We start from the raw sequence: 27,634 nt of genomic DNA on the forward strand, positions 1-27,634 counted from the left end.
TAAGCACAGACCACTTTCTAAACTTCTGACAGTACACCTCCGCTTCATCCTGACCCTGACACAAAGCCAGCAAGATTTTCTCTGCCTGATCCACTGAATTTGGTTCATCATAAAGCAATCCAAGCGCCAGAAAAAAACACATCAACATCACGCAATGCAGGATCTCCTGGCGCAAGGGAAAATGCCCAGTCTTGAGAACTTCTCTTATCTCTCTATTGAGATGCATTAATACTTTGGGCCTGCTGTACTGTTATGGACCTGGTGGTTAGGAGCACCCGGCACGACCTGATAATTAAACTCACACAGGACAAGCTCTGGGATGTGGGAGCTCTGCTGACCGCAAGCCCTAGAGATAGAAAATATAGCCTACCCTGCCTCAGAGAAATTCCCCAAAGGAAAAGGCAACCCCCCACATATATTGACTGTGAGAAAAGATGAAAGTCACAAACGCAGAAATGAAACAGGTTTCAGCAAAGGGAGGCCAGACTTACTAAACAGACAGAGGATAGGAAAGGTATCTTTGTGGTCAGCACAAAAACTACAAAAGACCACGCAGAGTGTGCAAAAAGACCTCCGCACCGACTCACGGTGCAGAGGTGCCACTCTGCATCCCAGAGCTTCCAGCTAGCAAGACAAAATCATGATAACCAGCTGGACAAGGAAACAATGAACAAATAATAACTATCAGGAACTTAGCTTCTGCTGGAGAAGACAGGTCACCAGAAAGATCCAAGAGCGAACTGAACCAATGCAGGAACATTGACAGCTGTAATGGAGTAACGATCTGAGTGGAGTTAAATAGAGCAGCCAACCAAAGGATAAACCACGTCACCTGTGTAAGGAACCTCAGAAGCAGCAGCTTCACTCACAGCCACCAGAGTGAGTCCATGGACAGAACTCGCCGAAGTACCATTCACGACCACAGGAGGGAGTTCGACAACAGAATTCACAACAGGATACCCGCTGATGAAGAGGTCCAGGTCATGGGTGAAGATGGGATGGTTCCGTTCCTGGTTGTCGGATCCAGAGAGAGTCTTAGGAATATCTGCATGCTCCTGGAATATCGCATGGCATACCTAAGGGAGGTAGAGCAGCTGAGACTTGAGAGACTGCAAGTTAATAAACAGCTGCCAGAGAGGCGAAGAGGTGCTCTAAAGCCTGGAAGTCCTCAAGCTGAAGTTAACAGAGGATATAGACGTAAAGAGAAGAGCTGCTCTCCGAAGAAAGACAATAGGAGAGATTAACGACCGAGAGAGAACCGAAGGTGGTCAGATGGAAGAGCTAGAAATAGTGACTCCTCAGTTAGCTCAGGGCTCAGTGACTTAAGCAGGAGATCCTATAGCAGACGAGATGACAAGGGGTCATCGTTGTCAAAGGATGTGATGGAAAGGGATGACGAATGCCGACGAAAGGGTTCAATAACAGGCCCTGACTTAGACAGACGGTTTGACTGTCAGGGACGACTGAGAGGGGTCTCTAGTCGGTTTAGGACAAGTGCCAAGCCCCATGGCTTTAGGCAGAGGGGGGAGGTATGTAGCGTGGCTAAAGGTCATGTGATTAATGGACGGTATGTATCGCAGAGGTGGGTGGCCCTGTGATGGAAGCCTGGGTATGTTTTGCTCAAGCAGATCTACTGCTGAGGGATTTGTTTACATTGGGAAAGCTTCCAGGTGATTGGAGAGATGGGTGGTTTCAGTCACCTACAAACCCACCCTAAGAGGCGTGTTTGAATACCTAAGATGGTTTTGTGTTGAAGGACCTGTGGTGATGTCACACTCACCTGACTGGCCATGTGACAGGTATCTGGGTGTGGTTACACTTATGTAAAGAGGTGTGTGTAGCCCATGTGGTGAGTGTGTTTGGGAGTCTGCAAGAGTGGACAGACGTCCATGTGTCCTGGCTGGACACTGCAGAGTGGCCTGTGTGTTGGACGGTTCCAAGTGGGGACAGACGTCCTGAACAGCACACAGAGACCATCTTTAGGCTGGAGAACCTACGTGCTGGACATGGCACAGCCTGAATATTTACAGGTCTGAGAGAGAGCGGAGCTCTACTATGGACACTAAGGACTTTTCCGTCTGATGTAAGACTGTTTACCCTTGTGTTGCTGACTTAAATGGTTTATGGAGTGAATAAACCTATATGAACGCTGAAGAGAATGTGCCTCCTGTTTCCTCCTATGCATCCGAGCGAGTACAACCCCCTACAACACACACAAGTCTGCAGTCTATAATATACATATATATTGATACCAAAGCTGGCGACTATAAATATATATATATACACACACATATACGGATACTACAACTCTAAGGCTAGGTTCAGATTGCGTTAGTGCAATCCGTTTAGTGCCTAGTGCTAGCGTATTGCGCTAACGCAATGTGATATAAAGGGGTCGCGTTAAACGTCACAGGTTATTCGGTACCGGTCCTCTCTGTCTCAGTTCTGGGGTTGTCACGGTGGCGGGACCCGGTCCGTGACCCTGCTAAGGGGTGTCCAATGAAAGGGTTGATGATAGTTTGTCAAGGGTTCGTGACGCCACCTGTGGTGTTCGGTCAGGGCGACCGACGCTGCTTCGGGGTCCGCTGGGGTGATGGAATGGCAGCTAGATGGTATACCTTTCCACAGGTGAAGTATATCCCCAGGGCTTCCCAGTAGTGTAGGTGGCGATGGTGTGAGGTGCAGTTAATAACGAGGACACAGGGTTGCAGTCTCTTTACTGGTGACTTCAGGATCCTCAATCCGGAGCACCGTCAACAGGGCTGGCTGAGACCGGCCGGTCCAAAGGCACATCCAGAGTTCCCTTTGCAGGTGGAAATCAGTGCCTACAAACTAGCGCCTGTGTGTTGCAGTCCTTCCCTGCTGAGTATTCGGGATAGTCCTCACAACTGTCGTTACTATTCTGATGTTCTGCTTCGTCCCCCAGTTTGTTATGGCTAGGACGCACCCGTTTGACTCGGAAGGCTCAGAGCTAGAGACGCCCCTCTCCACGTTTGCCCCTATGTCTTCTTAGGTGATGTATGTTAGACAGCCAACCTGTAATCAACTGTCCTGCCTCTGTTTGAAGTAATGCTTGGAGTCAGTTACTTCCTCGGCGTTCTGGCCATCGGCTATGCGCCTCAGTAGGATGTTGCCGATCTCGGGGCACGACTCCTACTGGTTCTCCTTTGTGCTTTGATCTCATTTCTCACTTCTCCACAATATCCTTCGCTTCGTGTCCTTTCTTTAGATACCGCCGCAAGGTAGTGCAGGCGCGGCTCTGTAACAATCTGTCCTTGTCGCTAAGTCACTGCCAGGTTCCCACGCCTGACAGGGACCCCTCTGAATCTTCTCCGCAACACCCCCTGCCAAGGGATGTTGCCTGGACAAAACCCAGCCAGCTTCTGACTAACTTCCTATCAAACCCCCAGTTTTACCAAAGTGTGAGGAGTGGCCTAATAAATAGAACCTTTTGCTCCCCCTGGTGGCCGGAGTGTGAAATGTAGTGTGTGACTTTGATACCTGGTCAGGTGAACTCCTTTAGTGCCTTCAGACATACCATCACTCCCCTTAGTGGCAGAGCGACATTACTGCAACGACCAGGTCTCTGGGGCGCTGCATATAGGAGGTTGCATGTAGGTAGGTACCGGAAGACCATGTCACAGATGTATGGAGGAGATAGGTTGTGGATGGCTTTGTATGTCATTGTGAGGGTTTTGAACTGGAGTCTCTGGGTGATAGGAAGCCAGTGAAGGGCTTGGCATAGGGGAGAGGCTGGGGAATAGCGGGGAGGCAGGTAGTTGGGCAGCAGAGTGTAGGATGGATTGGAGTGGTGCCAGAGTGCTAGAGGGGAGTCCAGGGAGTAGGAGGTTGTAGTAGTCGAGGCGGGAGATGATTAGGGCATGCACTAGTCTGACAAGTATGACAGCGCTTTCTCCTCTGGACTTAGCAATCTTGTGATCACGGGGGGCCGGGAGGGAGAAGGGAAACCCAGATCAGCTCTACAAAGCAGTCAAGAGGCTGAATTTGTCCTGGAATTTGGGCTAATATACCAGCCCCAGTTACAGAGGAAATCAGATCTAATAAAAATGTATTTATTAAAAATGTATCATGGAATGCCCCTCCAAAAGTGGCATTATGAGGGCAAAGAAAGGAAAAGTAAAAGGGAGCCACTCCAGGATCAATTTATTGTGTCCTGCTCTTACCTCGAGGCAAAAATAACATATTTTAGCAGTCTTTTGCGATTCTAGCAAAATATGAAAACTACATATAGTTCCTCTTATTTTCTGTAGCTCACCCTAATTTTTTCAGCAAAAAAAATATTACTAATGGAATTTAACATAAAAACCACGAGCCACAGGATAAAGGCAAAATCTATTGTAATGTGGTCTTCAAGGGGTTCATTTTAATTCTGTGACTGCACTGCTGTTTCACTTCAGGCTGCACCTCTGCCCACATGACACCACACAGATGCAGATGTCATGGCTTCAGCTCTGCCCTTCCTATGTGACCTATGAGGGCAATTCAGTGTCAGCAGCAGTTATCTCCTTCCTCAACATGAAACAACTCGACAACAAAAGCAATGCTGCATCTCTATAGGGGGCAGTGGTGTCCGCAATGTACGAAGGTCTCCGACAACATGGCGTCCGCAGAGGAGACACAATGTGTCTTTCCCCCTAGTGGCGGCAACCAATGAGAGCGCAGGAACAGTTTCCGGTTGAGGAGAGACCCATGTGGAGTTTCTGAACGGCTACCGTGTGCGACGAGGGTCATGCGGTACTCCTGAAGTGATTGGCGGTGTCATGGATGTCGGCAGAGCCGCTCACAGGCTGGCGGCGGCCGGCAGGAGGCTGCACGTCCACTGTGTGCGCTTCCAGCAGGCGAGGACCCTCCTCCAGAGCCACTGGCTGACATGTGGACGGCGGCGCTGGCTCTGTCCTCACAGCAGTGAGTGACCGCTGCGCCTCTAGTGAGGGCTCGTTACTCTCTAGTTCTCTCTGTTATCTGCCGCCTCCTACAAGTAGACAGCTGCGCCCAGTTCTCTGCAGTCCTGTGTAAACCCATAGACTTATATCTGCTGGTTTCTATTGGGGGACAGTTAACCCCTTGTGGCACTTGTCTCTTTTTGTACACATTTTCCTGCACCCAGTAATCTGTGTACACAGCAGGAATCCTAAACACTGGTTCTTACACAGCGCAGCGTTAGCCCACCGGCAACCAGTGGCTGGTTAAAGGGGTTATCCGGTCTGGTGGGGAAAAAACAACGTTGGCCAGAATAAAGGGACGGTGATGAGTAGCGCTGCTGTGGCCAGACGCATTGCGCTCACTATCGGACGAGCTGCTACTATAGGCGCTCGCTCTCGCCAGGTGCTGCGTACGCTCGCATAATCTCAGGCCTGGTCCAGACGTGGCCGCCTGCTGGAACTGTGAACGTTGGATGAATGACATTGCCATTAAAAGGCATAAGTCACCACATCCGGAGTCCCCTTTGGATTGATCCATAAATCATAGGTGAAAAAAATCTGGTGTTAAAATCCAAATATCTATTGATCCAGCATTAGAAACAAGCGACGGTTCAGCCCACACCTAATAATGGCTATTCAGGTGCCAGAACAATGCGTCAGTGATTGTCCAGTAACTCCCACCCTGTGTGTTTCAGGTCCGATATCCCGGCACACACAGTCTGACACGTCCCACAGTCTGGCCAGTGTGGCTCCAGTGTTCTCAGTGGTAAGTTTCCCACATAATCTGTGTATATAATGTCCCACCTTTTCTGGTATAGATTCAGCACATTTTTTCCCTTTACCAAGGGGTGAAATCCACCGGAAAATGGAATGAATTTGTGTCTGAACATAGGGCTTTTATTTTATTACTTTTATCCAATATTGTCTTTTATAATGCCAGTGAATTTTGTACTTTCCCGTTCACAGATGAAATTTGACAAAGAAGGGAACATCCTGTCGTTTGGTGAGTGCGCACTGGACTGTAGCATGCGGTTTATATACTCCATACATTTCCCCTTGGAGGACATCTGCTCAGCCAGTAGAATAGGATACCTGCAAAATGTGATGTAGTTGCATCTACAACAAACTAACTAAAAATGAACAGTCTGAAATAAAAGTAAATAAATCACCTGGTATATTTTTTAAATCAATACCTGTCAGCAAGTTTTTACATCCGGAAATAGATGGCTGATTAGGCGCTTGTCCCCCTATTTTTTTTTGTTTAAAATGACACTTTAAAAAAAAAAAATCCAATGAGCTAGTGATAATAAATCTAGCATAGAAGCCATATCCAAATCAGCGGATAGTTGATTAGGGGCCCTTGAGAATAATAATAAATCTTTTTTTTTTTTTTTATATATAGCGCTAACATTTTCTGCAGCGCTTTACAGACATTATCATCACTGTCCCCATTGGGGCTCACAATCTAAATTCCCTATCGGTATGTCTTTGGAATGTGGGAGGAAACCGGAGTACCTGGAGGAAACCCACGCAAACACTGAGAGAACATACAAACTCCTTGCAGATGTTGTCCTGGGTGGGATTTGAACCCAGGATCCCAGCGCTGCAAGGCTGCAGTGCTAACCACTGAGCCACTGTGATAAAAAAGGAGTCCAGGGTGATGGACAGGCCCCAGTGCACTTCCAGGCTCATTCGTATGTCTTTTATGCTCGATTTCTCATGATTTGCATATGGGATCGCTGGGGAAAAGTAGCTCTTTTTTTTTATTGGTGAGCATGTGTTTATTCAGCGATGCCAGCTAATTTTTACATTTGGAAATATTGGCAAGTGACCTTTAACCATTTCCGGACCACAGATAGATAAAAACAAAGCCAATCTGGGCGGTCCGCGTTCTACTTGGAGTGACATTGTAAATCGTCCCTACTTGGTAGATCTATGAGAGCAAGAGCCGTCTCACACAGCTGGACTGCCCATGAATAAGGCAGAAATGGCTGATTTTCATGTCTGCCTTCCCGTTTCCTGTTATAAAAAGCGTTAAAGGAGCCTCCTCCTCCCCATCATCCTCCTCCACACCCCGCCGTCATGAGATCGATGGGACAAGGACTTCCTGGGTCCTACAAAACCCCATCAGCTGTGCAGTGCAGCCAGGAGTCTGAATTTCTCCTGTAACACAAGCTAATTTACCATCCCCAGATAGGGTTATGCGCACATGTTCAGAATTTCCAGCAGAAAAATATATGCTACAAATGCTGAGTGGCAGGAAACCACTGCTTTAAAATAAATGCTTTTTTTTTATGCCTTTATTTTCCTGTTCATTTCAATGGGTGAAAAATGCTGCAATAACACTAAAAGAATTAACACGTTGCAGATTTGAAACGGTTTTAAATCTTCCAGACCAAAATAAGCACCGTGTGCATGAGATTTCAGAAATCTCATTCACTTTGCTCTGATAGTGAGTTTTTGCAGCAAAAATACGCCAAAAACTTAATTTGTGAACATACCTTTACAGGGTAAAAAAAACACTAAAATCTTGAAATTCCTCCCGAAGTTCTTTTACGATTTTATGGGGAGCACAATATGTGAAATTAAAAATAAAAAGCAGGAAAAAATAAAGCTGCTCCCAATACAAATCACTTTTACTAGCCCTGCAAATAGTGTCCCATATAATAATTGTAGTGTAAAGAGGACCAAAGTGTAAAATGTATTTTGGTGGTCCTTTGTGATTATACACATATATATATATATAAAAAAAAAGTGAACAGTAGACATCTTTTTTTTTTTTTCCATCTATCAGTGTGATATCAAAATAAAGTGTGAAAAAAAAAAAAACCCCCGCAGAAATTATTTGGATATCCGAATGAGAACATTTTACAGCTCTTTAAACAAACAGCATGTATGGAAAAAAGTGTACCTGGTCAAGAGTGGGGGTGTATGGTCTGGTCTTGAACTGGTTAATGGCCTGTATACGGCCATCTATTTTAAATGGTGTGCCAGTCTCACCCTTAGTGCAACAGATTCATCAAACAAATATGTTTGTGTGACTCTGAAGTCCTCATACTTTTCACTTTTTGAACAGTTCTGCTTGAATACCATGTTTATACCACAAAACTAATGTTAATTGATAAATCTGCCCCAGTTTGGTTAGAAATAGTTTAACACACACACCCCATGTACTGTGAATTCAACAAATGTGATTGTAATTTTTTTTTCCGGCAGAAAGAAAGAAAACCGAACTCTACCAGGAGTTGGGGCTCCAAGCACGAGATCTGAGGTTTCAGCATCTAGTGAGCATCAGTTCTAGAAACAACAAGATCATTTTAAGAATGGAGGTAATATTATCCTTACCCCGTTTTAAATATAAAATTTATATTGTTTAAATCTTATTAAATATTGGCCCCCACCCGCTTATTGGTATACAAGCCCCTCCCCATCCAAAGAACCAACAAGAGACCCAAAACAAGATGCGTTCAAAATATCAGGACAAAACATATAATTAAACAATGCCATTATTAAACAGTACAAGGGCAGTCGGTGGCACTGAAAGCGCTCACAGTAAATGGGTAAAAATAATAAAAATGTTGATAGACACAGCGATAAATATGAAAACGTGGATATAAAAAGCGCAGAGTGCTAGCAGCAACCAAAGCAAGGACATATAAATATAAGTCACAAAGTGATGGTAATGAATGGAAGAACTATACAGTACAGACCAAAACTTTGGACACACCTTCTCATGTGAAGATTTTTCTGTATTTTCATGACTATGCAAATTGTACATTCACACTGAAAGTATCAACACTATGAATTAACACATGTGGAATTATATACTTAACAAAAAAGTGTGAAACAACTGAAAATATGTCTTATATTCTAGGTTCTTCAAAGTAGCCACCTTTTGCTTTGATGACTGCTTTGCACACTCATGGAATTCTCTTGATGAGCTTCAAGAGGTAGTCACCGGGAATGGTCTTCCTACAATCTAGAAGGAGTTCCCAGAGATGCTTAGCACTTCTTGGCCCTTTTACCTTCACTCTGCGGTCCAGCTCACCCCAAACCATCTCGATTGGGTTCTGGTCTGGTGACTGTGGAGGCCAGGTCATCTGGCGTAGCACCCCATCACTCTCCTTCTTGGTCAAATAGCTCTTACACAGCCTGGAGGTGTGTTTGGGGTCATTGTCCTCTTGAAAAATAAATGAAGGCCCAACTAAACGCAAACCGGATGGAATAGCATGCCGCTGCAAGATGCTGTGGTAGCAATACTGGTTCAGTATGCCTTCAATTTTGAATAAATCCCCAACAGCACCCCCCCACCATCACACCTCCTCCATGCTTCACAGTGGGAACCAGGCATGTAGAGTCCATCCGTTCACCTTTTCTGCGTCACACAAAGACACGGTGGTTGGAACCAAAGATCTCAAATTTGGACTCATCAGACCAAAGCACAGATTTCCACTTCTAATGTCCATTCCTTGTGTTCTTTAACCCAAACAAGTCTCTTCTGCTTGTTGCCTGTCCTTAGCAGTTGTTTCCTAGCAGCTATTTTACCATGAAGGCCTGCTACACAAAGTTTCCTCTTAACAGTTGTTGTAGAGATGTGTCTGCTGCTAGAACTCTGTGTGGCATTGACCTGGTCTCCAATAAGAGCTGCTGTTACCCTGCGATTTCTGAGGCTCGTGACTCAGATAAACTTATCCTCAGAAGCAGAGGTGACTCTTGGTCTTCCTTTCCTGGGGCGGTCCTCATGTGAGACAGTTTCTTTGTAGCGCTTGATGGTTTTTGCCACTGTACTTGGGGACACTTTCAAGGTTTTCCCAATTTTTCGGACTGACTGACCTTCATTTCTTAAAGTAATGATGGCCACTCGTTTTTCTTTACTTACCTGCTTTTTTTTGCCATAATACAAATTCTAACAGTCTATTCAGTAGGACTATCAGCTGTGTATCCACCAGACTTCTGCACATCACAACTGATGGTCCCAACCCCATTTATAAGGCAAGAAATCCCACTTATTAAACCTGCCAGGGCACACCTGTGAAGTGAAAACCATTCCCGGTAACTACCTCTTGAAGCGCGTCAAGAGAATGCCAAGAGTGTGCAAAGCAGTCATCAAAGCAAAAGGTGGCTACTTTGAAGAACCTAGAATATAAGACACATTTTCAGTAGTTTCACACTTTTTTTAAGTATATAATTCCACATGTGTTAATTCATAGTTTAGATGCCTTCAGTGTGAATGTACAATTTTCATAGCCATGAAAATACAGAAAAATCTTTAAATGAGAAGGTGTGTCCAAACTTTTGGTCTGTACTGTATATATTTTTATTTCAATCTATATACCGTATGTACTCGAGTATAAGCCGAGATTTTCAGCCCAAATTTTTGGGCTGAAAGTGCCCCTCTCGGCTTATACTCGAGTCAAGGTGGGTGGCAGGGTCGGCGGGTGAGGGGGTGAGGGCGCTGAGGCATACTTACCTGCTTCCAGCGATCCTGACGCTCCCCCTGCCGTCCCGTGGTCTTCGGTGCTGCAGTTCTTCCACTGTTCAGCGGTCACGTGGGACCGCTCATTAGAGAAATGAATAAGCGGCTCCACCTCCCATAGGGGTGGAGCCGCCTATTCATTTCTCTAATCAGCGGTGCCGGTGACCGCTGATAGAGGAAGAAGCTGCGGCACCGAAGACAGCTGTCCGGGAGAAGGAGCCGGACGCCGGGAGCAGGTAAGTATCGCATATTTACCTGTCCACATTCCAGCCGCCGGGCGCCGCTCCATCTTCCCGGCGTCTATCTGCACTGACTGTGCAGGTCAGAGGGCGCGATGACGCATATAGTGTGCACGGCGCCCTCTGCCTGATCAGTCAGTGCGGAGAGACGCCGGGACCGGACGCTGGGAGCTGCAAGCAAGAGAGGTGAGTATGGATTTTTTTTATTGCAGCAGCAGTAGCAATGGCACAGATATATGTGGAGCATCTATGGGGAAATATGAACGGTGCAGAGCACTATATGGGGCACAGCTATGGGGAAATATGAACGGTGCAGAGCACTATGTGGCAGAGCTATGGGGAAATATGAACAATGCAGAGCACTATATGGGGCACAGCTATGGGGAAATATGAACGGTGCAGAGCACTATATGGCACAGCTATGGGGAAATATGAACGGTGCAGAGCACTATATGGCAAAGCTATGGGGAAATATGAACGGTGCAGAGCACTATATGGCACAGCTATGGGGAAATATGAACGGTGCAGAGCACTATATGGCACAGCTATGGGGCAATAATGAACGGTGCAGAGCACTATATGGCACAGCTATGAGGCAAGAATGATCTATTTTTATTTTTGAAATTCACCGGTAAATGCTGCATTTCCACCCTAGGCTTATACTCGAGTCAACAAGTTTTCCCAGTTTTTTGTGGCAAAATTAGGGGGGTCGGCTTATACTCGGGTCGGCTTCTACTCGAGTATATACGGGTAACTCCAGATAACTCATGATGCCCATATGCAAGACTCAATATATTCATGAACACATTAATCACATAAGATGAGTATTTGTGCCAAAGGAAATACTGTTCAACAGCCTATGCACAATAGATATATTAAGGTATATGTATATACTAGCTGAAGAGCCCGGCATTGCCTGGGCATAGTAAATATCTGGTTAGTTATAGCACCTCACGTCTCTTATTTTCCCATCATGCCTCTCATTTTCTCCCTTACACCTCTCATTTTCCCCCTCACTCCTCTCATTCCCCCCTAACACTTGTCATTTCGACCTCACATCTGTCATTTTCCGATCACTCCACTATTTTCCCTCACTCCTCTCATTTTGCACTCACACCTTTTCATTTTCACCTCACACCCCTCATTTTCACCTCGGTATATACATGTTTGTCATCTCCCTTATATATAGTATACACCTGTATGTCTTCTCTTGTATATTGTATATACCTGTATGTCATCTCCCCTGTAAATAGTATATACCTGCTGTATGTCATCTCCTCCTGTATATTGTATATACCCATGTGTCATCTCCTATATTATATACCTGTATGTCATCTCTTCTGTATATACTATATACCTGTATGTCATCTCCTCCTATATATAGTATATACATGTATGTCATCTCCTGTATATAGTATATACCTGTATGTCATCTCCCCTGTATATAGTATATACGTGTCATCTCCTCCTGTACATAGTATGTACCTGTAAGTCATCTCCTCCTGTATATAGTATATACCTGTGTATCATCTCCAGTATATAGTATATACCTGTATGTCATCTCCTCCTGTATATAGTATATACCTGTGTCATCTCCCCTGTATATACAGTAGTATATACCTGTATGTCATCTCCCCTGTATATAGTATATACCAGGTTGTCATCTCCTCCTGTATATAGTATATACGTGTGTCATCTGCTCCCATATATAGTATATACGTGTGTCATCTGCTCCCGTATATAGTATATACGTGTCATCTGCTCCTGTATATAGTATATACCTGTCATCTCCTGTATATAGTATATACCTGTGTGTCATCTCCTCCTGTATATAGTATATACCTGTGTGTCATCTCCTCCTGTATTAGACCGCATTCACACATTATTTGGTCAGTATTTTTACCTCAGTATTTGTAAGCTAAATTGGCAGCCTGATAAATCCCCAGCCAACAGGAAGCCCTCCCCCCTGGCAGTATATATTAGCTCACACATACACATCATAGACAGGTCATGTGACTGACAGCTGTCGTATTTCCTATATGGTACATTTGTTGCTCTTGTAGTTTGTCTGCTTATTAATCAGATTTTTAGTTTTGAAGGATAATACCAGACGTGTGTGTTTTAGAGCGAGTTTCATGTGTCAAGTTGTGTGTGTTGAGTTGCGTGTGGCGACATGCATGTACCGACTTTTGTGAGATGAGTTTTGTATGGCGACATGCGTGTAGCATCTTTTTGTGTGTCGAGTTGCATGTGACAGGTTAGCGTAGCAAGTTGTGTGCAGCAAGTTTTGCGCATGGCGAGTTTTGCGTGTGGCGAGTTTTGCGTGTGGCGAGTTTTATGTGTGGTGCGTTTTGAGTATGTGCAAGTTTTGTGTGAGGCAACTTTTGCATGTGTTGCAACTTTTGTGCATGTGGCAATTTTTCCGCGTGTGGCGAGTTGTCCATGAGATGAGTTTTGCACGTGTGGTGAGTTTTGCGTGAGCCTAGTTTTGCATGTGGCGAGTTTTGAGCGGCGACTTGTGTTTCGGCTTTTATGTGGCGAGGTTGCTGTATGTGTGGTGAAATGTGTGCTGAGGGTGGTATATGTGTTCAAGCACGTGGTAGTTTGTAGCGCCTTTTGTGTGTGTGTTCATATCCCCGTGTGTGGTGAGTATCCCATGTCGAGGCCCCACCTTAGCAACTGTACGGTATATACTCTTTGGCGCCATCGCTTTCACTCTTTAAGCCCCCCTTGTTCACATCTGGCAGCTGTCAATTTGCCTCCAACACTTTTCCTTTCACTTTTTCCCCATTATGTAGATAGGGGCAAAATTGTTTAGTGAATTGGAACGCGCGGGGTTAAAATTTCGCCTCACAACATAGCCTATGACGCTCTCGGGGTCCAGACATGTGACTGTGCAAAATTTTGTGGCTGTAGCTGCGACGGTGCAGATGCCAATCCCGGACATACATACACACATATACACACACATTCAGCTTTATATATTAGATAGTGGCTAGAATGTTTTTTTTAAATAACAACAGTTTGAGTCATGTAGAGATACAGAGTTAACAATTGTCAACCCATGAATATATCATCAAGGTATAAATCTAACACTCATTCTATCCATTAAGAACACACAATTGTGGAGACTTATGAAGGTCGCGTCTTGTTGGAACCTATGTGCTGCATAGCATACATATCTATAGCACACCATAGGAGAAGTACATACCGTGGGATTGATTGTGCTGTGTGAGGAATGCAGTGTCGAACCCTGACTCCCACCACCACCTGACGAAGGTCTGGTCCAATTATGGAGCAGAAGGATTGCAGTATTGAATCAGAACAAACTAAAAAAAAAAAAAAGAATGTAAAAAAATAAAGGTTAAAATTATTGAATACATACGACACAATTAAAACTCGCCATCGTACCTATAATTCTGCAAAAACAAGACTAGATATAAATAAAATAGTTCATATATCAATCAAGGTCCCAGAGTCTGGAAGAAGAGTGGAGAGGCACACAATCCAAGCTGCTTGAGGTCTAGTGTGAAGTTTCCACAATCAGTGATGGTTTGGGGAGCCATGTCATCTGCTAGTGAAACTCCTCTGTGTTTTATCAAGCCCAAAGTCAGCGCAGACGTCTACCAGGAAATTTTAGAGCACTTAATGCTTCCCTCTGCCGACAAGCTTTTTGGAGATGGAAATTTCATTCTCCAGCAGGACTTGGCACCTGTCCACACTGCCAAAAGTACCAATACCTGGTTTAAAAACAACAATATCACTGTGCTTGTTTGGCCAGCAAACTCGCCTGACCTTAACCCCATAGAGAATCTATGGGGTATTGTCAAGATGAAGATGAGAGGCACCAGACCAAACAATACAGACGAGCTGAATCCTGCTATCAAAGCAACTTGGGCTTCCATAACACCTCAGCAGTGACACAGGCTGATCACCTCCATGCCACGCCGCATTGATGCAGTAATTGATGCCAATGGAGCCCCAACCAAGTATTGAGTGCATTTACTGAACATACATTTCAGTAGGCCAACATTTTGGATTTTAAAATCATTTTTCAAGTTGATGTTATAAAGTGTTCTAATTTACTGAGATAATGACTTTTGGTTTTTCATTGGCTGTAAGCCGTAATCGTCAAAATTAACAGAAATAAACACTTGATATAGTCATTACAAACATAGTGATCTAACTAATGTATGACTTTCACTTTTTGTATTGAAGAACTGAAATTAACTTTTTGATGATATTCTAATTTTGTGAGATGCACCTGTATGTTTGAGAAAAACATACTTTAAAAGCAGTAGGGGACTGAGCAGTGCTCGAGACAAGTGAGGCAAGCGGGTCCTCGGTAGCTCCTCCCTGCCCGCTGCTAGTGACTGACAGCTCTCTGCCTACACACGAATATAGGCAGAGACATGGCAATCCAGGGCAGCTGGCGGGAGAAGCCACTGGGGACCGAACAGCACTGGAGGCTAGTCAGATTGGGTCACCAGGGACAGGATCTGTCAGCTGTTAGGTTTACTTTAAAGGGCCACTGTCACCCCCCTCCAGCCGTTATAAACTAAAAGAGCCACCTTGTGCAGCAGTAATGCTGCATTCTAACAAGGTGGCTCTTTTAGTTTTGTGTTCATGTATTACTAAAATAAAGTGCTTTGAAACTTTTCAATAATACCTATCTTTGTCCACGGAGGCGGGTCTGAAGCCTCCTCTGTGAAGCGCCCAACTGCCGTCACTCATCTCTTCCGGGGCGATGGTCGCCGCCCCCTGCGCTCTGTTCTTCTTAAATCCGGCGCCTGCACTGTGCGTGCCTGCCTGGGGCAGGCGCAGTGAGAATTGGCAGTCATAGCTCAATGCCGGGTTCCTGACGGCGCCTGTGCGGGCAGTGCGGCCACCCTGTTACTGAATCCCCACACTGTGTTATGCATTATGCTGGGATTCCTGGGCAGATTCCTGCACAGACCGACACTGGAAGGCGGGGAACCTGGGGGAGCGTCTGACAAGCGCAGTGCGCATGCCCAGGAATCCCAGCCCCGCACTGTGCATAATGCATAACACAGTGCGGGGCGGGGATTCAGTAACAGGGTGGCCGCACTGCCCGCACAGGCGCTGTCAGGAACCCGGCATTGAGCTATGACTGCCAATTCTCACTGCGCCTGCCCCAGGCAGGCATGCACAGTGCAGGCGCCGGATTTAAGAAGAACAGAGCGCAGGGGGCGGCGACCATCGCCCCAGAAGAGATGAGTGACGGCAGTTGGGCGCTTCACAGAGGAGGCTTCAGACCCACCTCCATGGACAAAGACAGGTATTTTTGAAAAGTTTCAAAGCGCTTTATTTTAGTAATACCTGAATACAAAACTAAAAGAGCCACCTTGTTAGAATTCAGCATTACTGCTGCACAAGGTGGCTCTTTTAGTTTATAACGGCTGGAGGGGGGTGACAGTGGCCCTTTAAGAAGAGGAGACACTCCTGCTAAATTAATTTTTGTAGTTAAACTTGTAAAGGGTTGCTAACTATTTGGACAATCTTTTCTTAAACTCTCTAGTCCACAAATAAAATCTTATTCTCCTTTCCTGCACGTTTGCCTTTCCTGCGATGTCAGTAGCGAGGAGAGGGGATCTCTGTGCCTTCGCCTGCAGTTAATTAGCTGCTGGAACGGCGAAGGTGCAGGTGGTGAGTACAAGCCTTTATTTATTTAGCGGACTTATTCAGCATTTAGGGAGGGGTTCTCCAAATAGTGAACAACCCCTTAAACATTTACCATATTCAATATTCTCAGAGAATCCGCTCGGCTGGTATAATAGGTGGCATATTTAGGTATACTATGGAGTTCTTTCGTATGTCAGTATCTCATCCTGTATATCATCTTTGTTCCCCTTACGGTTTGCAGTTTGTGAAGGCTGTTATCACTTCTGAGTATCTTCTGATATTGGATTATCGTAACTTGCATTTGGAGCAGTGGTTTCTCCGAGAACTGGCCCCGCAGTTGGCAGGAGAAGGACAGCTTGTCACATACTCTTTACCTTTTGAGTTCAGAGCTTTGGAAGCAATCCTGCAGCACAGGGTAAGACATTACTGTTCATTCGGTGTTCTTACAGCTGGGTTGGATATCGTAAAGAAACTAGACTTGTTTTTTTTTTTTTTTTTTCAACCCTATCAATTAATTGGAATAGAATATTTTTTTAACTTTTGGGTCAATTAACAGGGCATGTACTCTCCCAGATGTCTATTGTTCCATATTATGGACATTTCAGACACATTGGGGAACTGATCTCTCTCAATCTGTAAGATTATATTTCCTTTAACCCCTTCATCCAAGACTGTTTTCATCTACCTGTCCAGGCCAAATTTTCCAATACTGAGAAGTGTCACTTCATGTGGTAATAACTCTTGAACGCTTCCATGTTTCCCACTGACTCTGAGATTGTTTTATCGCTACACGTTGTACTTCATGTTAGTGATAAAATTAGGCAGATATTTTTTTACATTTATTTGTCAAAATATTGGATATTTGGCAACAATTTAGAAAATATCACAATTTTCAAACTTTTAATTTTGTCATTAACCCCTTCCAGACCGCCCACTGTATATAAATGTCAACCCTTGCTGGGCTCTGTGCAGCTCTGACATTTCTCTACGGTAATAAACACCTACAAATAATGGCAACACACAAGAAAAGGAAATCATAAAAGGTATAACTTTATTTAAAGCAGATAAAAACAAAGGACTTAGTAATAAAATACAATACAGGTGAGGGTCACATGAACAGAAAAAAGAGAGGTGGAAAATGCCTGGAAAGAGTATATATATATGTCTCATCCACAGCTGACCTGCCACACATACAAACAATAGCAACAAGGCTACAAATAAGTAGAACAGGATAAGACCTTGTGTCTAGTAGGCCACATGCATGGAAGAGTTAAACCAAAGCACATAAGTGGATCAGAGTAAGGGCCGACAGAGGTCCTGTGAACCTAATAAAATAACAAGTATGTGAGACAATGTTCCATTATGTATAGCATATTTACCAGATCAGATGCAGGGTAACCAGGCGTCCACCACACCCGACGCGCATTTCGCATTGAAATGCTTCGTCCTGGACGAACTTTATAAATAAAGTTATACCTTTTATGATTTCCTTTTCTTGTGTGTTGCCATTATTTGTAGGTGTTTATTATTAATACTATGGCCTTTATTTAGGACATATATATAGGTGTCTTATTTCTCTACGGTAAGCCCCAAGGTTCTGCCGCGATTCCTGTGCAAAGCGGTATCTTTGACATGTAACATCATCGGGACCTGATTGGATCAGGTCCCAATGATATTAACCCTTTGCTATCTTCTCGGCATTTAGAAGATGGCGAGAGGGAGAAGACTGCTTCACTCACCTCTCTGTCATGCCCCGTGATGAAATGTGATCACATCATGGAGGAGCCGAGGGTTGTCATGGCAGCCGGAGGTCACGTGAAGACCTCCAGGTCTGCCAGCTGCGGTGGCTTGTTAGATTCTGCCAGCAGCTGAGTCTAACAAGCGATCTGACAGTAAAACTGACAGGTCTCAGGCATTGCACTACATGTGTATTGCAATGCATCAGACAAGTGATCAGAAAAATAAGAATTGAAGTCCCATACAGGGACTAAGTAAAAAAAGAAAAAAAGGAAATGTTTTAAACCTATTTAAAAAAAAAAAAAACATACAACAAATTAAGAAAAAGGGAAAATATTAAACCAATAAATCCATATTTTTATGTAATAACCAAAAAAATGCACATAATTTGGATCGCCGCATTCAGAACAACCCAACCTATAAGTGTCACACTTTTAACGCCTTCTGTGTACACCGTAAAAAACAAAAACTGAGCAAAACATTAAGCTTTTTCATCATACTGCCAAACAAAAAGTGGAATAAAACGTGATCAAAAAATAAAAATGGTACCAAGGAACCGCCCAATGCTATAAAATTCTGTGACATACATGTGCAGTCAATATGATCCCTAGATGAATTCATTGAGAGGTGCAGTTTGTAAAATGGTGTCACCTATAGGGGTTTCTGCCATTCTGGGACCTAAAGGACTCTGCCAATGTGACATGGCACCGGCAAACCATAACTGCAAAATCTGCACTGTAATATGGCGCCTCTTCCCTTCTGAGGTTCGAACGGTGCCTCAAAAGTAGTTTTCGACCACTTATGGGATTTATTGATATACACGGGAGTCATGGTATAGCAAATTGTACCGTTAATTTTCTCCTCTTACCCCTTAAGAAAATTGCAAACTTTGGGTCAAAGCAACATTTTAATAAAAAAAAAAAGTGTTATTTCTTTTACTCTGCCCAATATTATACCATTTTTTGAAAGATCTTGGTGTTAAAAATACTCACTACTCCCCTAGATGAATTCCTTGAGAGTTTACAAGGTGGAGTCACTTGTAGAGGGGTTTCTGCTGTTTTGGCATGTCAGGGATGGGACCCTTCAAATGTGATATGTCATTTTTGACTACGTATGTGGTGTTGGCGTACTCAAGAAAAATTGCACAGCAAATTTTGGCATCTATTTTCCCGTTAACCCTTGTATAAATTTAAAAACAAAATTGGGGATAAAACAACATTTTTGTGGAAAAAATTGACTTTTTGTAAAATTTTGTGAAGACGCTGAGGGTTCAAGGTGCTCACTAGAGATGAGCGAATATTCGATTCGCATTATGGTCAATTTATTTGCGCTAGTTGCCGAACGCCATTGGAGTCAGTGGGAGTACAGACGAGCGAATTTGTTCGAAAGCGATCGTCAAACACAAATTCAGCGTGAATGTTACGAATATGGCACATTCGGATTCAGAAATCGTTTTCCGAACATATTTCCTCATCTCTAGTGCTCACCACACATCTAGATAAATTCCTTGAGCGGTCTAGTTTGCCAAATGGGGTCACTTATGGGGAGTTTGAACTGTTTAGGCACATCAGGGGCTCTGCAAACAGGACATGACGTCCGCTATCGATTCCAGACAATTTTGCATTACAAAACTCAAACTGCGCTCCTTCCCTTCCAAGCCCTGCCATGTGCCCAAACATTTGTTTTCTGACACATATGAGGTATCGGCGTACTCAGAAGAAATCGCAAAACAAACTTTTTGGTGCATTTGTTCTGTTACCCTTGTGAGAACGAAAAATTGGGGGCTAAAGTAACATTTTTGTGTTAAAAATTTAAGTGTTCAATTTTTTTTCCTTCCACATTCCATTAATTCCTGCGTATAAACTTGAAAGTTTAATACATTTCTTGAATGTGGTTTTGAGCGGTGCAGTTTTTAGATGTTTTCTGTCCTATAGACCCCTCAAATGTGAGGTGGTCCTCCAAAAAAAAAAGCTTTGTAAATTTTGTTAAAAGAAAAATTAAAAATCGCTGGTCAACTTCTAACCATTCTACCAAAAAAAGTCTAAAAAATTGTGCTGATTTAAAGTAGACATGTGGGAAATTCTATTTATGAACTATTTAGTGTGACATAAAATGTGAAATTTCAATATTTTTAGAAATATGATCTAACAGCAGCTGGTGACCCGGAGGTCATGCTGGCTAGCTTGGGATGCCGTGGCAACGATCGGGCCCTCATGGGGACTACAATATGAAGGGAGAGTGAGCCTCCTCCTTCTGCCAACTTTCTAAATGATGCGATCACAATTGGTCTTGGCATTTAGGGGCTTAAATGGCCCAGCACAGTGGCGGCACCGCTCCTGGCAGTGACAACCAGAGTTCGTCAATAACTTACGCTGAGCTCCCGGCAGCAATCGTGTGGGCACAGCTTCTAAATTTGTCATTTGTAGAAACCCTTTCCCAGCATGACGTAACTTACATCAAATGTTGTGAAGGAGTTAAAGGAGTTTTCCAGTCGCACAATATTGATGAACCTGTCCAAAGGAGAGAGATCATGGAAACTGTATTTGACTTGTATATTTTTTTATTTTTGATGTATAACAACAGATGTCACTCAGATCTCATTTTATTCCTATTTTTCCCCTGAATATTCCCTGTCTCCTTTCTTCTGACTGTGCTTTCTGCACTTCTGGGTGTATTAGTGCAGTAAGTGGCGTCAGAAGAAGTGAGACAGGGAGTAGAAAGCGCACGGCCAAACACACCGGCATCATTCAGACAGTTCTTGGTCTGTGGAGCGAGCGCTTTCAATAAGAAGCAGAGGAATGCCATAGACAAGCAAATGGGGAGGTATAACTGTGCACCAAACTCTTTGCCACGCTGAGGGTGCACAGGAGCCTCCTTATTTTCACATGAATTAGGGCAGTGTGGCACCCCTAGGGGGGTATTTGCCACAAAAATAGTTACTGACAATAAATACAAATACTAAGATAGCAAAACTGCACTACCACCTCCGGCCAGAAGGGGGAGCTCCAGAGACTTCCCTTGATCCATTCTGGTCTGAGAGAAGAAATGGCAGTTGGGCTAAGGAGCTGATAGTGAGAGGTCATACAGCTGAATTTCTAACAGCCCTATGACGGTTTCCAGGCCCAAATCACCGGCCTGAGGAGAAGAGGGACAGAGAAAAGGGACATTGTGAGAACCGGGTAGCATTAATCACTACCCAGAACAGGCGCAAAGACGGATACCGGATCCGTGGCTGTATTCATTATATATAATACAGCAACCGGAAAAACGTGAGGTGATATCAGCTTCACTAGGGCCGGACGCAGCAACAGACACAGAGTTCAGCGGTACTCCCGGAGGGGATAAGCCGATAAAAGGACTCGGGTTGCCCGTCGAACCAGGACCCGGAGGGGACAGATTGGGCCGGCAGCCAGTTCACATACAGCAGCAGGGCCACACAGAAATTGCGCACAATAAGAGGCGAAGACCCCGGCAGGGTCAAAGTAACTCAGAGTTCCCATACAGACTCCGGTGACAGGACTGGTTGTAAATCCTTTTATGTTAAAGTAAACTGGTTAAACGTTTCAGTGCCTCAGTCTTTCATTTGGACAATAGCCATCTATCCAGCATTGGGATCATCACCGCTGGGAGAACCTGCTGCTGATCAAGTAAGTGCCTGTTCCCTCATGATACCCTTTACACTGTGCATTGCCTGAGGCCACAGCACCGGGTCAAGCCACCCGTGACATCCCCCTCAAGAGACAGACCCCATTGGTCCGGTGCTGGGTACCCCGGTCTCTCGGGCGTCACAATTGGCGTCACAAACAGGATCTAGCCAGCCCATATACCGGGTATTGTGTGCCGTGATTGGAGCCCAAAACTGAAAACTTGGATGAAAAATCTTGAAAATTGACTTTATTAAGGAAAAATCCATTCCTCATTGAAAACTATTGAAAGTGACTTTTCCCCATTGGTTATAATGGAGTAAAGATGGCCGCCATCACCTCATAACCGTTAGGCAAGAGACTGTTAATTGAGCTATGCCATCACCTGAGCCCCAGTCTAACTGAAAAACTTCAGAATCCGCCATTACAGAGCGCGGTGGGTGGGAGCAGCAGGGGGCGTGTCATTGTGGGCGGCACCAAGCTGAGCGCTCTGACGTCAGAGCAAGGGGAAAATCGATCCTGCTGCACAGCGGAACGAATCTACACTATCCCGACGGAAGCGGAGGACCGGACGGGTCCGGATTAACTAAGGGGGCACAGTATGTCGCAGCACGGAGACGCCGCAGCACCCGGCGACGCTAATGCAGCTGAAAGACAGAGTGTCGATAGAGAGTCCGGTAGCGCAGTGGTGCAAGGAGTGGCGCCCATCATACCAGTGCTGATGCCATATACCCCGGGTGGCCCATGGCTTCCAATGTATGAAGGTAAGCCTAATACCCTTGACGATTTCAGAGAAAAGATGCTGGCCCATTTTGACATGTTCCCCGTGGGTGAAGTTCAGCGTGTTAGTCTCCTGATGATGCAGTTAAGTGGCCATGCTAAGCGAGAAGTCACAGCATGGGCAGCTGATCTAAAAGGCACTGTTGAACGCATATTTGCTGGATTAAAAGCTACATTTGAAACCACTGCCAGCAGCAAAGCTAAAGTACGATTCTTTAATTGCAAACAAAAAGTTAATGAGGGCGTGAGAGACTTTGCCTTAAACCTGCAGGAAGCCCTTAAATCACTTACACTGGCTGAACCCATTTTTAACACCGGAGCGGATAAACTGCTAAGAGATCAATTTATTGAGGGACTCTACACCCCTTCTCACCGGGGGCATGTGAGCATGCTTGTTTTTAAGAACCCTGAATTGACATTTGCCCAATTAAAGGAGAGCGTTATACGTCTCCAGCTGGCAGAGGCACCTCGGGATCAGGAGCCTGCGCAACTCATGGCAGAGGCTCCTCAACAACATGGAGTACCAGTGACATCAGCTATGTCCGGGGCCATTGCTAAGCCCCTGGGGCCCAGTACTAATGAGGCTCTTCAACAAAAGCTTGACTCTTTAACTGATGTTGTTGCTTCAATGGCTAAAACCATGCAGGAGATGAGAGGACCCAAGATGGAGTTGTCAAACCGTAGGGAAGGTGTTCCATGGATGAGACCCCGGAGATACCCGACATGGAGAGGACGACCCCGCGACCGCTACCAACCGGATGGACAGCCCATTTGCCGCCGTTGCCAGCAGCCAGGCCACTTTGCACGAGATTGTGATTTAAACGGGAATCCCCTGGGAATGCGGGCCGCTTCGCAGGAATGAACTTTCAAGGCCCAACACCCTGGCACGACAGGTACATCGGAGGACGACCCATTATCCCTATCGTGCTGGACGGAATGCCCCTCAACGCTTTGCTGGACACAGGTTCCCAGATTTCATCTATACCGTATATCCTTTATAAGAGGTATTGGGCTGATGCAGATATTGATAAAGGGCCCTCTGATGTTGAACTAGATATATGGGCCAGTAATGGTAAGTTGGTACCGAAACTAGGATTCAGGGAGATGACCATAAAGATTGGTAAAGTAGAATTGAAGAAACAGGGTATAATTGTTGTTGATGTTGACCGGCGGAACTGTGAACCAACTGTATCGATAGGAATGAACGTGTTAGAGAACTGCTTTTCCGAAGTCATTTCTGTCTTACAGCAAATTGCTGAAACTGCCCAATCCTGCCAGCAGAGAGTTCTCCGGAGGGAAATAAAAGTATTGATGTTAAGGCATCAGGTAGAAGTTGCAGGTGGAGAAATCGGCAGTGTGAGGGTAAGTGATCCAACGTCTATTGTAATCCCACCAAAAACAGAAATGCTGGTATGGTGTAGAGCAGCCATTGGTACTAAGGGACGAGATTATCAAGCCTTAATAGAACCAGTGTACACCGACAGCAGGCCCACTATACTCACAGCACGAGGGATAGTCGAGGTACACCGGGGACGAGTGCCGGTACGACTTTTGAACTGTGGAGAGGAAGAGGTCACTTTGCCAAGGTATGCTACAATGGCAAAGCTATATACTGTTGACAACAATGCCATCACAACCATTGAGCCCTTAGAACCAACCTGTCAGGTGGAAGGCAATGGCTCAGATGGAGAAATGGAGGATTGGTGCCAACAGCTACACGTGGGCATAAATTCAACACCTACCCATCAAAAACAAGGGGTGTATAGGCTAGTGACGGAATATGAACAAGTCTTCAGTAAACACCCATTGGACTTCGGACGGATAGAAGGAGTAGAACACACAATCCCCACAGGTGACCATCCCCCAATAAAAGAAAGATATAGACCCATACCGCCCGCTCACTATCAATGTGCAAAAGATATGCTGAGGGAAATGAAACAGGCCGGGGTAATAAGAGACAGCTGTAGCCCCTGGGCGGCCCCTCTACTGATTGTCAAAAAAAAAGATGGAACTATGAGAATGTGCGTAGACTACCGGCAGATTAATAACATCACCCATAAAGATGCCTACCCCTTGCCTAGGATAGAAGAGTCCTTGACTGCTTTGAAATCTGCTAATTATTTTTCCACCTTAGACTTAACAAGCGGGTATTGGCAAGTCCCTGTGGCTGAGAGAGATAAGGAAAAGACGGCATTCACCACACCAATGGGTCTAAGTGAATTTAATCGCATGCCGTTCGGACTCTGCAATGCATCCGGTACCTTCCAGCGGTTGATGGAATGCTGCCTCGGACACAAGAACTTCGAGACCGTCCTCCTGTACCTAGATGATGTGATCGTCTACTCAAAGACTTACGAACAACACTTAAAAGACTTGGCAGAAGTGTTCGAAGCCTTATCCAGGTATGGCATGAAAGTCAAGCCATCCAAATGTCACCTTCTCAAGCCAAAGGTACAGTACCTGGGACACATCGTGAGTTCGGAGGGAGTAGCACCGGATCCCGAGAAAATAACCGCCATAAGGGATTGGCCGAGACCTACCAGCGCAAAAGAAGTGAGGCAATTCCTGGGATTGGTGGGTTACTATCGCAGATTTATAAAAGGATTTACCAAGTTGGCAGCACCCTTGCAAGACGCCTTGGTAGGGCAGACGAAGAAACCTTCAAACCGAAACCCTCCTTTCCAGTGGAACGACGAAAGGGAAGACTCCTTTGAACAACTAAAGAAGGCACTAACCGGAGAAGAGGTTCTGGCATACCCAGATTACCATCAACCTTTCATCCTCTACACCGATGCCAGTAATGTGGGACTAGGAGCGGTGCTGTCACAAAAGCAAGAAGGTCGGGAGAAAGTCATCGCCTTTGCAAGTAGAAAGCTCCGGCCTACTGAAAGAAATCCAGAAAATTATAGCTCCTTCAAATTGGAACTACTGGCAGTAGTTTGGGCTGTGACGGAACGTTTCAAACACTATCTGGCCGCTGCAGAATTTATTGTCTATACTGACAACAATCCGTTGACCCACCTGGACACAGCCAAATTAGGTGCGTTAGAACAGCGATGGATAGCCCGGTTATCTAATTACAACTTCAAGATCAAATATCGAGCAGGTCGCAAGAATGGAAATGCCGATGCCCTATCCCGGATGCCACACTTGAGAGATGTAGAAGAAGAAACGGGGGAGCTTGAAGAAATTGAACTACCAGCCTTCCATCATCCCAAGGCAAAACATCATCAGTCAAGTACCTATCAGAAACAACAAGAGGTGAATTTTAATCCGTTAGCACACCATAGATGGGCTGACACCTAAGAAAGACAGCAATCCGGCTGTGAAGTTGGTGAAGGAACTGTTAACTGAGCAAAGTGCATATCCCGATGAGGATGCCCCAGAAGAGACGCATCAACTCTGGAATCAAGGGAAGCTCTGTAGAAGGTACACCAATCCGAAAACACATGAATTGGTTTGGCAGATTATCGTGCCTAAACAAGATGTCAAGATGGTCCTCGAAGCTTACCATAATGGTGCTGGTCACTTTGGTTGGAAAAAGTTAGAAGTACTTCTAAGAGAAAGATTTTATTGGGTCGGGATGAGAAAATCAATCGAACAGTGGTGCAGAAATTGTGGCCCGTGCAACCTCAGAAGAAACGATCAAAAGAACCAAAGAGCACCACTGCAGCCCATAATCACCAAACAACCACTTGAACTTGTAGCCATAGACCATGTGAAGTTAATACCAAGCCGGTCCGACTTGACCATCGTGGACCATTATTCACGCTTCTTGGTAGTAGTACCCGTAAAAGATCTGACAGCAAAAACAGCAGCCAAAGCGTTCCAAACGTACTTTTGTAGACCCCATGGATATCCGGAACAGGTTCTCACCGACCAAGGTACAGCCTTTGAATCCGAGATCTTCAGAGAATTCTGTAATATGTATGGTTGCAAAAAGATCAGGACGACGGCCTATCATCCACAAACAAACGGCTTATGCGAGAAGATGAACCATATTGTAATAGACCTACTAGAGACTTTACCTGAGACAGAAAGGAATCAATGGCCAGAGAAATTGCCTGACTTGGTGGATCTGTATAATCATGTCCCGGTGAGCTCCACCACCTGCACCCCAGCTTATCTTATGCGTGCAAGACCCGGCCAATTACCAATCGATCTAGAAATGGGAATTCTGAAACCAGACGCAGAAGTCCAAGACTCCAATTGGGATATCATACGGCAAAAGCAGTATCGCCAAGTGCAAGAGAGTGTGGAAAGAAGCCTTCAGCAAACTAGAGAAGGACAAGAGCGAACTTTCAACCAGAATGCTCTAGCGACCCCATTAAGACCGGGTGACCAAGTGCTCAAGAGAAATCGTCGAACCAATAAACTGGACAATCAGTGGGAAGCCGTACCCTACACAGTTTCACCAACAAGAGTGGATAATCCTAAAATGTGTCTCATTAGCAAAAACGGAGGCTTAACATCTGTACTAGTGTCAAGAGACAATCTTAAATTATGCCCGGAAGCACTGAAAGAGCCAGACGTTGTCCAGCCAGAACCAGAAGTTATTCAACCCATACAGGTTCAACCAGTAAAGGAAAAAGAAGAGGAAGTGTATCACACCTGTATAGGAGACTTTCCCAAAACCCTACTAACATACCATGGTGCAGTAGTGGTTCCCATGGTGGCCTTTTATCCAACACCGAACCCAATACCAGAAGTCCCAAGACAGGAAGAGGCTGACCCCGTACTACAGGAGGTTCCAGGCCAGGAAGAACAGATTCCTGAAAAGAGTAATCCCATTCACGGTGGACTTGCCAACTCCATAGTTATGGAATTATCTTTAGCAGAGCGGGCAGATACTACATCCGCAGTAGACAGTAGTACACCACATGAAGAGATACCGTTATTACGTAGATCACAGCGTAGTACCCAGGGTCAATTACCGGCCAGGTATGCAGATTACCAACTATAAAGCTCATAATGTGAATTGTATATATGTTATGCCGTATATAGTTAAACAGAAAATGTAGTATAGTCATTGTTATCAGTCTGCAACGTTTAAGCCCAGTACCTACAGAGACTTGTCTGTATGAACTTCTTGCATATTCTTGAACTTGTTATCAGCCCGGAGGCACTAAATCAAAGCTCCGGAAAGACTGCTTTTTGAACTTTGCTTTTTGC

At 44.9% G+C, this 27,634-nt stretch overlaps 1 protein-coding gene across 1 annotated transcript in view; it reads left to right on the forward strand.

Annotated features, from left to right (window-relative positions):
- The first annotated feature begins 4,677 nt into the window (after positions 1-4,677).
- MRS2 (magnesium transporter MRS2) overlaps positions 4,678-27,634 on the forward strand; it is a 42,823-nt gene continuing 19,866 nt past the window's right edge. The window contains exons 1-5 of the mRNA XM_069730879.1: positions 4,678-4,926; positions 5,639-5,709; positions 5,910-5,946; positions 8,160-8,272; positions 16,543-16,716. Of these exons, the coding sequence (XP_069586980.1) occupies positions 4,782-4,926; positions 5,639-5,709; positions 5,910-5,946; positions 8,160-8,272; positions 16,543-16,716 (540 nt within the window). The 5' untranslated portion in view covers positions 4,678-4,781. The remainder of the gene's footprint in view (positions 4,927-5,638; positions 5,710-5,909; positions 5,947-8,159; positions 8,273-16,542; positions 16,717-27,634) is intronic.

The sequence above is a fragment of the Ranitomeya imitator genome, chromosome 6 (assembly GCF_032444005.1).
Source record: "Ranitomeya imitator isolate aRanImi1 chromosome 6, aRanImi1.pri, whole genome shotgun sequence".
Taxonomy (NCBI): domain Eukaryota; kingdom Metazoa; phylum Chordata; class Amphibia; order Anura; family Dendrobatidae; genus Ranitomeya; species Ranitomeya imitator.